Below are 12,670 nucleotides of genomic sequence, written 5' to 3'. Positions count from 1 at the left end.
CAGAGCTGCACAGAACAGAATTCCAATAACTCTTGCAAATACCTTGTTCCCCTTCCCAAAAAGAAAAATCTGCTTCAGTGGGTTGTGGGGTCTGGCATATATCACTTCCTTGTCTGCCTGAGGGGGCACCCAGTTCATGGGAGCGTCTGCTGGATTCAAGACATTTCTGTTAGCAGAAAGAGTCCTTCTATTTGTAGGGCAACAGGTCTGGCTCCAACTCACTGCCAACAAGTGTAAAAATGGACAAAGTTAACAAATGTGATTTCTGCCAAAGACCTGCTGAAGTATTTTAAAAGAGGCCAGGAAAAGAAGGCAAAACATGATTTTCTAGGGAGAGAATTCTGTAGCTCAGGTGCCACAACAGAGAAAGCCCTGCTCTATGTAGATCAAAAGTCGGGATTTGAAATCAGGCCTGAAACTGGCAACCTATGCTGGTGACTTGAAAACATATTAATATATTCTCACCAGCTCATTTCATTTCATAGATGGACAGCAACATTTTGTACCACCTAAAGTTTCCAAGTCATCTTCAATGGGATGTGCTTTGGAGCTCATTACAGTAGTCTGATCTGGACGTCACGGATGACAAATAGCTGTTTTTATCTTCCAACATTTGCAAACTGGCAAATTAGTTAGTAAAAGGTATTCCAGACAGACCAGAGATATTGTTGTGGGCAGCGCACATCCCACAACTCTCCCCTCCCCAAATGTAACCCAAAAAATGAGATCTGAAATAACCTTCTATTAGCCATGAAAGGTTTCTTCAAGTGAAAATTCAGTAGGAAGCCGTCAGTGCCCTAGCTCCTGGTCCAGATGTACCCATAGATGCCACTCCAAATTTTGAATATGATTCTTTATGACACTTCCTACAATGTGGCAGCCTATGTGCTTCTCTAAAATCAGCATCAATATAGTGTGTGTGTGTGAAGTTGTAAACCTGTGTATAAAAAGTGATCTGTTTTCTATTCATTTCTGAATAAAAAAATTGTCAAGACAGTGAACAACGTTGTGATCAACGTTGACGTTGCTGTATGTCAAGGGAAACGTAGCAAAGTCAGTGTCGCAAAGACAACACGGTACACAGAAGATTTCTGTATAAGTAACAACTTTATTGTAACTTGATGTCCTGAAATGCAAAAATATTTTCAGCAACAAGGTACAAAAAGTATTTCACTGTTAACATCAGGCGGATATAAAAGGCTGGATGGTTTGATGCAAGTGTTTAACATGATAGGTAATGTGAATAACTCCCAGCTAAGACCCAGGTTTAAAGTCCTTCCAATGTTTAGATTCTAAAACAGAACTAAAGAGAAACCTTCATTCTGACATATCAAAATCCAGGATTAACTAGATTACAGAGTATGATTAACGCAAACCACAGCAAACACTGACAAAAATAATGAGTGTCCATTTCAGGGGAAGTCCATTTGCTGCAAGCAGGAAGCAAGCAATTCAATGTACTTGTGTTGTAAAACAAACCAGTACCTAACAGTTTGTAGGAAGTGTTAAGAAAATCCAATCAACCCAGCCAATAAGAATTAAAACTTGGGACAAACATCAATTGGTTTTAAAAAATCATATGTTATAGCCTAAAAACAAAGCATCTCCCAGTGTTTAACCTCGCAATTTCTATAGGAACTTTACTAGCACAATTATTTAGACTTGACCTTGAAGGAACAGCCTCTTCATAAGGGGACAAACACAGATACTGTGCTCTGTGTTACTCTTAGAAGGCAGATGTCATCAAAAACTCATTGAAATTCCATAGTTAAATAATGAAACCATGCCAACAAAAACACACACACAACCCCAACACAAATCATCTTAAGCCTTTCTTCTATCAATAACCTCATTTTAGAATTCAGAGTTTACTGAGCACAGAGAAAATATACGTCTGAAAAATATTTTGCATCTGTAGCTTCTGACGATAGACAAACTGTCGTACATATACCCACTCTATTCTGCATTCATGTATTCCTCATACATCAGTACTCCCCTATACCTGTTCCAAGAATTTTCAAAAACAAATTCATCCCATTATATTTCAAAAAGGCACTATGCATTCATACTTCAGCATGCAGTAAATGGACTGTCGAAATCTGGATGGGTTACTGAAGTTTCCTTCACTGAAGTACATTGTCACATACTTCAATTAAGTGAATCCTCTGCCACTTTTAACAGCAAACAGAGTCCTATTTTTCTGAAAAATAAATCTTTGTTAAAAACTCACACACCATTACACAACACATGCAGGGTGCTCCCTTGGGGGGCGGGGGTTGATGGTGATGGCCGGTGGGTATTGAAGGGACAGAGTTGGCAAGCCAAACATGGCACTTGGGTAACTGTGCTGAAAATCCCAATGAGCAGACTGTTACTATTCTCACCAAATGTCAAGTATTCAGCCACAAAAAGCATGTGCAAACAGACCTTTTCTCCAGCAGCACTAGGGGGAGGATCATGGCTATCAATGGGCTGAACCAAATCAACAGGGCCCTCCAGTGGAGAAAGGGGTAATTGCTACCAATTTCCCCCTGCTCCCTTAGCCCCATGCATCCCCCCCAAAGCTGCTCTAGGGGGTCAAGGTGACCCTGCAGGACAGCTGGGAGATGGAGCGCTGGGGCTGATGGAGGAAGGAAGTGAAAATCACCTTTCTCACCTTTTCCCACTGAGAACCTCTAATGCAGTGTTCCCCAACCTTGGGCCTCCAGCTGTTTTTGGACTACAATTCCCATCATCCTTGACCACTGGTCTTGCTAGTGAGGGATGATGGGAGTTGTAGTCCAAAAACAGTTGGAGGCCCAAGGTTGGGGAACACTGCTCTAATGGACTTTAGATCTCTTCTCTGGAAAGAGAAGTCTAATTCCAATCAGGATTTTTTCATATGGAACAAGAGGAAATGTAATCAGACTGCAGCAAGACAGAGAAAATTGTTCTTGGCAGCACTATTGGAAGAGTGAAAACACTGCATGTGGTTCACTAAAGGGGGGCAGGGCGCGGGATGTGGATTTGTTTAACCCTTTTTGTGTATTTTTAATAGCAAATGCATGGAACAATATACACACAGCTCCTGCTTTCAGAACACAATGCATTTCCAGGAAATCGTTTGATAGGCAAGTGTTCACATAATAAACTGATGGTTTCCAATGTTTCCTATGGGAACATTTCTAATCCATGATTTGTCTGATCTCCCTGTCTGGTTTCTGCCTGAAATGGCTGCTGCCGACCAGCAAACCACAAACAAGTAAGGAAGTAGGTAAACGCTGGCTGTTCAGATATCTGAATCAGCCATTTGTATAGTGAGGTTTGGGTATAATTCTTTGTGTACAGATAACTGAAATTCCAGATAAACAGTGTTCCATAGTGGGACCTGCGTGTGTATCAGTTATCATGATTGGCTGCTAAGTGTACCATGTGACATACATTTTGTTAATTTGACAAGTGGACTTTTCATAAGAGTTGTAGAAATTCTTACAGCACAGTGTTTTAATTATTAATTTTTGGTACAAAGTGTGCTATTATGCTTTTTAAAAACTTGTAAACAAAATGCTTAAGATCTTCCATCTGATTGCTCTATCTAGCAGTTTCTGAATAAGCTGAAATGGACAATTATGGTATTAAATAGTCAAGTCACTCTGTATATTATAGCTGCAACTTTCATGTTGCGAGGCTGTTCATTATGATAATTTCTTACACTGCAATGGAGGGACACAGCTTACCTGAAAAAACACCTACAAGACCTTAGTTTGGATTAGGAGAAACTGCCAATAAATATTATAAGCTATGATGCATCTCTGTATCAGTTTGGTTCACTGAGTAATATTGAGGCCCACTGAAACCACCAGGAGTGCAATTAAAATGGCCTTTAACTGTGCCTGAAGGATGATAATTCAAATACTGCATTCAACTCACCCTAAAGAGTGAGTTTAGCCAGAAAGTGGGTAAGTTTCACATTTTAGCACTGTGCTGGCTTGGGAGCACCCTGCTTGCCCCCAGCTGTTCTTTAATAAATGTTTACTCAAATTAATAAACATGCTCGAGAACTTTAAACATGTCAATGCTCCTCACTGAAAACAGAAAGGAGACAAGTTTTGAGAAGGTAAAAAAAACCTTAATAGAGTAAGCATGTGAATCAAACGGGTCAATTAAAATATTTAGTTAAAAATTCAGAGCAATTCCCTTTTCCTATGGTTAAATACAACTTTTACCACGCAACAGATCTAGCACATCACCAGGTTTAAAGTAAAATTCACTGTCAATCATTCAAGAAGCGTTTACAAATGTGCACTGCTGCAGACAAATCCTCCCAACTGTAAACAAAGCTAGCAAAAACACTGGAAGTGGTGGCATGAAAGCGAAGGTTTGTATAGAAAAACTGGCCCTTTACAAGCAGTTTACAGGTTATTATATCCTTTTCACATTATGCAGAATTTCAATACCATCCACAATGCTAGTACAATAGCAAATGCTAAAAACAGCAAGTCAGTGCTTATAAATACTGACGTTTCAGACTCCTATTCTTCCTGTTAAGTGTGTGTCTGTGCAACTTTCACTAGTGTGAACAGGCTTGTGCATACACACACTAAAGGAACATAGCTAAGCCTGCCCAAAGTGTGAAAATAGAATGGATTCTGACATGAACACTTGAGATAGTCACTTTGAATCAACATCTCTAAAGTCATGCTTTCCTTGTTTGCAGTAACAAAACTAAATCCCATGTGGCTGTGGGCATCTTAATGTATTTCAAAAGTTAGGCCACAATTGCTGTACCATATTTATCAAAACCAAAATATATATGTACCACACAACATACAAAAGTTACACATTAAAAGTGCATACTGAGAATCCATAATTTGGCCCATTTCTGAAATTTACATTTGGTCATTCTTATGCATCCTTGACCTTCCATGTATCCCATGTGAGAAATAACCACTTCTTCCCCAGCATACATCACTTGTTCTCTCTCCATACTAGCTTTCGCTCTGGTTCAGTACAATGTAAATGTAAAATAGCAACGAATCGTAAAGGAACACAGGCCAAAAAGGGTTACTGTGTGTTTCTTTTAACATCTGATGGAGACACTCACGGAGTAAGCATTTAGAAATTCTAGCAAAATACATTTCTGGGCCAAGACATTGCATATTTCTCTCACTCACCTGAACCAATGAAAAATAAATTATATTCAGAGTAGTATATTGCCACAGCATGCCTGGCAGCACCCTCTGAAGGTAGATGCACCCTAAATACAGTACTTTGACTGGAGTGCTTGCTGCCCCTCAACTCAAGCGCTTTTAAGAAGAGGCTAGTTGAAACCTTCCAGTTACCACAAGACCAAATTATACTCTTCATTTTGGGTTCTGTTGTGTTTTGTTAAAAAAGGAAGATCCCTTTCAAGAACGGTCTTCATTTATCAGCATTACTGCATTATGGAGCTAGTGCAATCCTACATAGCCGAGTCAAAAAGACGAGGCACAATTTAAAAAGAAAAAGGAAAAAGGAAACCACAAATGAACTAGAGTAACTGACGTTAAGGCCTTTCAGTGAACTGGAGAGTTATCAGTCTAAATTAAAGCTGATTATTAAACCATATATTATTATCCACTCTTAAAAGCTTTCTGTTCTGTGGACAGGGGGTAGCAAATTCTGGCAGATGGTCTGTGGAAACCCCTCTGGACAGGGATGAGGAGTCTTATATTCTCTATAGTTCATGGAAGATTTCATGACTGTTTTAGTCGTTTGCGTGGAATGCCAAACTGTGGACACTGTGCAGATGCTAATGCTCGAAAGGCCTCAGCTACTAAGTGGGGGTGGGAGTGGATCATTGACTTCCAGCCGGCCGTTTCCATGATGTCCGTGGCTTGGCTGTCAATAAAAGAATTACAAGAATCAGGTTCAGGAGACAATGCAATCCTATGAATGTCCACTTTGAAGTTACTACAGTAAGTTCAATGGGACATGCTCCCAGGTAAATCAGCTTGCTGGTATATCTGAGCCATGGATTAGAAGAGTGCCTGCGATCCTGTGCATACTTTTCTGGAAGCAAGCCCCATTAACTCAATGGGAGTTGCTTCTGAGTAAGCATGCATAGCATTGTACTATTAAGGATAATTTTTTCAGCTGTTTTAGAAATTGTGCACTTGGCTGCAAAGGACAATCTAGCTTTTGGAGAATCTGCAGCAAACTTGTTTTTCAATTTTAAGTCAAATTTTTAATTATTTGTACCCCACCCCATCCCGTTGGGTCACCCCAGCCACCCTGCTACCAAAGCAGAATTTAAAAACTTGCAGTCAGTCCAACATTGACTTCTCTGAATCACATGATTAAGTTTGACCATGACTACAAAAGCTGTCTTTCAGATTTTCAAGTCCTGGATCAACATGGAAAGCTTGTTTAAGGTTTCAGCACAGGCCCTATACTGTTCCAGATGGACATTACAAGAATATCTTCTGTGACTTAAGATGCTGCACTTGTGGTATGAGAACAGTGGAAGATATTCTCTGTCAATTTCAGTGCCCTATGCACAAGGAAAGAATTGCTGGCCCGGATTCAACTAACTCAAGTGTGCTAGCAGAAGCCAGGGGGAAGGGCTCCCATTATTGAAACATGCCCCCCCCCAAATTTGCTCTAGGGAATGAGGAAAACCCCCAGAAGAGCACATTTGGGGCGGGGGAAGGAGAAGAGGGACTGCTCCATCTGGCAAGCAGAAATGCTTGCACTGATGGAACAATCAGAAGAGTGTGACCTGGAATTCCACCCATAGTCTCAGTTTCAACTCTGCTTAAGTCTACAGAAAATGGAGATACAGGAAAAAATTGGTAACAGAAAGTGGCTTCATTTCTTTTGCAAGAGGAAGTTGGGAACAAATCTATATGGATACTGGTATTCTAATTATTTGTTTTTGGTATACATTGTTTATTCTGCTATGATAGAATTTAAGATCAAGACAACAAAAACTGATTGGGTTGTAGTCAACTACGTTTTACTCAGAGTATAGCCAATTAATGACCCTCAGTCACATCTATTAGCTTTGATAGGTCTACTCTGATTACAGGAATTGTGCCAAATACCACACACTGTTTACAGACGGCTTTGAAGCGTAGCCAGTACGTACTTGCTGTTCCAGTTTTTCGCATCTTTACAACCAAGTTGCCTAAGAACACTGCACCTGTGGCATGAGAGAATATCCAGATATTAATTTTTCAGGAGATTTCACTTCACAGGATGCAAATTCTTTTTAAAGGAAGGAAATCAATTACATACCTGTTAATAAACTCTATTGCTTGTGCTTTCAACTGCTCCGCACTGTGCAAATCTGCGAGGATGAGGATGTCTGCAACATTTTCTACTGAGAGGTTACTACACAGAGCTTCTTCACACATGATCTTTAGCCGTTCCAGTGCATACTAAAGGAAGAGGGGGAAAGCCCGTTGTTGTTCACATTTGTTCTTTCCTACCTTAATCTAAAAAGCAGACATTACTAATAGGTATATACTTTCTAGTAACTGTGAAGTAATTGGCCCCTCAAAGAATTGCCAACTGTGTTAATGTAAAGAAATAGACAGACTCCCTTCAAACACACATTCAGTGGCTGTGTGAGGTGGATTGGGACTGTGCCGGCTGCTTATGTTACCTGGCGGCTGTATCTCTGGCAGAAGAGGACCTATGTATATATACAACTTAAATACAATTTGCCCACTATTAGCTATAAAAGCCTGCTGCTGTCATCTCAAGCTTTAAACAAATGTTAAGGGTTTTCATCTGAAGCTCACCCTCTGTATCAGTGACACTGTGATAATGTCTGGACACAGCGTAACGGGCAATAGGCCTGAATTAGTCCTCTATCACTTGTCTTTGCATATTTACTCTTCGTAAAAAAATCCATTCAATTCGCACAACAGCACACGAAGGCAGCTGTTCCTCAAGTTCTCTCTAAAGACACCCAGAACACCTGAGAGGAAGTATTTAGCTAAACTACATAGGATCTTATGTCTTCTAATACATTTCTACTGCTAATAATCCAGTTCCTTACTGTGCTTTTCTTAACTATATAAAAATCTCCCAAAACAAACACTTTTTGGGTTTCATTCAAATGACCTATAAAGCCCTTGTATAGGCAATTACTTACTTTGTCTGCTGCTGCCAACAAGCTGTCGGCCATTTTGTCAAGGTTTGGAGCTTTCCCAGTATAAATGAACCTCATCATCTCTTTAAAAACGTCAGGGTCTACATCATTTATTTCTACACGATTCTGTTACATGAAACAGAAAAAAAACTTGTCATGGTTCCGACTTAAAATATTACACTGTGTAATTCCTAATAGCTTACTATTTCATATCCAAAGTATCCTGATGTAACGTGACAAGAGATATTTAGCTCCTGCTGTAGTTGCTTAGAATCCTATTCTAAGTGGTGGGCACATTCAAATCCTATTCAAAAGTTAAAAATCGGAGACTCTTAACATCTTAGTTCCATGGGTCTCTACATACATTTCAGACAGGTTTCTAGAGCATGCTGAACCATAAGACTGCACTTGCTGAAATGGATGGAATCTGTCTAGCTCTTCTAATCTTAAGGGCCAGGTATGTTAATTCTATGCTTCTCATACAATTACTCCCTCCATTTCCATTTCTGAGGGAAAGTTCCAATTTGAATGCAATGCCAGTTTTATTTGAATGCTCCTCAATATTAAATCCTTGCAACTATATCCTTTGCCCCTCAATTTGTTTGGTAACAAAGACCGTTTCAGGAGCAACTAGGCCATATTGTGCCATGCATTAGTCTTGTTAAAAATGCAGCCCACCCCCTGACCCCGGGAGAGCATGAAGTCAAAATGCCCCATCTAATGTGGCACTATTGCCCATAGTTTTTCTGCACTATAAATAATTGCCATTTTAAACAATGTTCAATTAAAATCTCAATCACCTTTTAAGCTAATTGTAAGGTGTTTTTTAAAATCAGTTAACCTAACCCAGTTACCCAGCTACTGCATTCTTGATCTACACCAAAAGCTTACAGTTTTCTGTAAAAAAAAAAAACCCTCCTTTACAAATCATATGACGATAACATTCACTCACCTTTTTGCTTTCCTCCATTTCGTGTTCAAACATTGCATTAAAAACAGGTGAACGAGCTGTCGCAAGAGATAAAAGCATTAGTACCATACCAAGGTCGAAATAATTTTATCAAACAAATTATAATACAGAAGGAGGAGGTACCTGCAAGAACAGATTTATGAGCTTTGAACTCTTCTCCACCTACATAAAAGCTACAATCTGTAAATCTTGTTGTTTCCCAGAGATTTCCTAGATCTTCTGCTAGCCGGCATTCAGGTACCTTTAGTGTGTTTGTACTGGACTGTCCTGATATATTCACTGAGTCTTGGACCACGCTCACCTAGCAAAAAACAGTAATTTTATGCATTTCATAATGTTACAACTCCTATGGTTAACCTAGATTTAAGAATACAAACAAATATAGTTCTTCAGTCCTCAAGCAGTGACAATTCATTTTAATTGGGATATTCCAATATCCCAATATAAGCTGGAAGGAGAAAATGAAGCACAGAAGCAGCTATCCCTAAAACCTCACACTCAACTGGAACAGTTCTTTATACAACCAGCACAGAAGAAATAAAAAATCAGGGGTGGACATTTCTTTGAAATCCACCACCAACAAAATCAGCAACACGCAGTACTACTGTTCCAACTTGCACCCCGAATAGTTCCTACCCTTAAGGCGAGATTCAAGAATATAGCAGACTTGTGTGCTCGCTTCGGCAGCACATATAAGAATATAGCAGACTTGAAAAGAGTTTGCACTGCTAATATCTTTAGAAACTAAGCAGAAGAATATTAATTTTGTAACACTCAGGAATGCTTTCATAGGTCAGAAAAGGTTCTGCTAGCTAACATTTTATAGTACCATTTAGAGATAAAGCAAGTTTTTTTAAAACAAACAAACAATAAAACAACACAGAATGCAGGTGGCCCAACCAAGGTCAGAAGGAAGTGGCACTGATGTAGAAAATGACCTCTCCTGGCTGAAGTTCACATTGGAGAAGGACTGCAAAAGGGCCAGGGTTCAATCCCTGGAAATTCCAATTTATTTGCTTTTATTTTTAACATTTAAAAAAAAAATCAGGCAGAAGAGAATGTGAAACACATGCCAAACAAATAGCCTGATCTGGAATAAGACTGCATCATATGGATAGAATACAACCTTCTTGCGCTGGGAACAAAATAATGGCTTCACAAGGTGAAACTTGGATCACATCCTGTGTTCCAATGATAACTCTTGACCAGCAAGCAAGATCACCCTTAGCAAATTCATGGATGGGTAGCGTTCAAAGCCAATATGCAAAGCTAATGCTGCAAGACTTGCTTTGCTCTACAAAGCAGTAACTGAGCACTCCCTGAAAGAAGTTGTGAAAACAAAGGGCAAGGTTTGATTCCCCCCAAGTCAAACCACTGCAATGCAAAATATTTCATCTTTTACAGAAACCCCTGACCTCTTAGTCAATATTCACTTATAAAACTACTTTGATCTACAGCAAAAACTATTTGAACCAGAAATATTTTATGGAGTAAGGATCCTTTTCAGACCTAGACATGTGTTACATCCACTTACCAACTGAATAATTGTATTCATAACAAATTCATCACACAGCTAATTTAGCCTGTCTATCTAAATAAAATAAGATGCAGTATATTTGCACTATTTAGTCTCAGGGGCCACATTTCAATTATTCTTCCTACACAGCATAATGACACATAATTAAGTTGTAATCTTGCCAAGTTTTTTTTGTACACATTTCTTGTAAATACACAGATCAAAGCAAACTTATTAGCAGTTAGAGCATCTATCATCCTCCTAAGCCACTAATCAGTCCAGGGCAGCAGTGATAACCTGCCAATGTATATTTAACATTCAGTGCACTGGGATCATAACCTTCCATTTTTAAGTATCATAAGCAGTCTTACTGGATTTTACTAAGACTGTGTAGGTTTCCGGCATAATTTATAGCTATTTACATATATTCCTCCCTGAGGCTAAAGATCTATTCCACCAGAGAATCTATATCCACTGGATTTTTCAATTAATCTAAGTAAAATGCACTTGCTTAAACACTCATGTGTAGTAGGGGTTGCCAATATTTTGTAATGTTGTGTTAACAGGCTTAAGTCTGAAGGGTACCATAATAAATTTGCTTCTAAATATCTAATGCTATCAAGGGATCGTTGCTGTAGAAACCTTATCACTGTATGGAAAGTTACAATCGCTTTTAAGAATCCCAAGTCCTGTTGTGTTGGATGTGTTTCAATCAGGAAGGCTCAAGGATGTGTACAAGATGCTTGGATTGTTCAGGGTAACCACTTGTACTCTGGAGCCCTGCCCCTCTTGAATGTAAAAACAACAACAACAAACTAGCAGGGAGGAGACAGCTGTTTGGGGCAGGGACTTGATCAACGCCTCCCTGCGAGGTGGTCCCTCAAAAAACTCTCCCTGAATTCAGAAAATCTAAGTAACTACCAGCAGCTGCTAGTCTCCCCTTCTTGGGCAAGGTTCTTGAGCAGGTAGTCACAGACTAAATCCAGGCGCTCTTGGAGGAAACTGACTTTCCAGATCCATTTTAATCGGGGTTTAGGCCCGGTTTTGGCACAGAAACTGCTTTGGTCGCCCTCTGTCGGGAGAAAGAAAGGGGAAATGTGTCTCTGTTAATTCTCCTCAACCTGTCAGTGGCTTTTGATACCATCAACCATGGTATCCTTCTGGAGCAACTGTCTGAATCAGAGGTGGGTGACATTGCTTTCTGGTAGTTCCCGTCCTCCTTGGATGGACGTTTCCAGAGGGGGATGCTTGGAGAGTGCTCTTCAGCCCCATGGAACCTTCAGTGTGGGGTTCTTCTGTGTTTGATTTTATCCCCTATGTATGCTATTTAATATCTACATGACACCACTGAGTGTGGTTATCCAGAGGTTTGGAGTACATTGTAATAATCTGCTGATAACACACAGCTCTGCAGGTGAGGCAGTGAATGTGATGGACCATTGTCTTACCTCAGTCATAGACTGGATGGGAGCCAACAAACTGAAGCTCAATCCAGATAAGACTGAGGCACTATTAGTGGGCAGTTCCCTAGACTGGAAGGCTGGGAGGTTGCCTGCCTTTGATGGAGTTAACCTCCCTCTGAAGGAGCAGGTATGTAGCTTGGGGGTACTTCTGGATCCTTTACTGTTGCTTGAGGCTCAGGTGGCCTCAGTGGCCCAAAGTGCCTTCCATCAGCTTCGGCTGGTAGCCCAGCTGCACCCCTATCTGGACAGGGATAGCCTAACTACTGTAAAATAGATAGATGATGATAGATGATAGATAGATAGATAGATGATAGATAGATGATAGATAGATAGATAGATGATAGATAGATAGATAGATAGATAGATAGATGATAGATAGATAGATAGATAGGTAGGTAGATAGATAGATAGATGATAGATAGATAAATGTCCAGTAGCACCTTAAAGACCAACTACGTTTGTTCTGGGTAGAAGCTTTCATGTGCATGCACATGAAAGCTTATACCCAGAACAAACTTAGTTGGTCTCTAAGGTGCTACTGGACATTTTTTTTAAAATTTTTCTATTTATTTAGACTGTGTCAGACCAACACGGCTACCTAC

The 12,670-nt window shown here is 39.8% G+C and overlaps 1 protein-coding gene across 1 annotated transcript in view; it reads right to left on the bottom strand.

Annotated features, from left to right (window-relative positions):
* Nucleotides 1–1,088: 1,088 nt before the first annotated feature.
* The window catches only part of SPOPL (speckle type BTB/POZ protein like), a 32,166-nt gene continuing 20,584 nt past the window's right edge, over nucleotides 1,089–12,670 (bottom strand). The window contains exons 6-11 of the mRNA XM_028745080.2: nucleotides 9,213–9,390; nucleotides 9,072–9,127; nucleotides 8,123–8,245; nucleotides 7,258–7,400; nucleotides 7,109–7,162; nucleotides 1,089–5,859 (exon numbers count right to left, since the gene is read on the bottom strand). Of these exons, the coding sequence (XP_028600913.2) occupies nucleotides 5,715–5,859; nucleotides 7,109–7,162; nucleotides 7,258–7,400; nucleotides 8,123–8,245; nucleotides 9,072–9,127; nucleotides 9,213–9,390 (699 nt within the window). The 3' untranslated portion in view covers nucleotides 1,089–5,714. The remainder of the gene's footprint in view (nucleotides 5,860–7,108; nucleotides 7,163–7,257; nucleotides 7,401–8,122; nucleotides 8,246–9,071; nucleotides 9,128–9,212; nucleotides 9,391–12,670) is intronic.

The sequence above is a fragment of the Podarcis muralis genome, chromosome 1 (assembly GCF_964188315.1).
Source record: "Podarcis muralis chromosome 1, rPodMur119.hap1.1, whole genome shotgun sequence".
Lineage (NCBI taxonomy): Eukaryota > Metazoa > Chordata > Lepidosauria > Squamata > Lacertidae > Podarcis > Podarcis muralis.
Note: the sequence above shows the minus strand (reverse complement) of the source record. Positions and strands in the feature narration are given on the sequence as shown.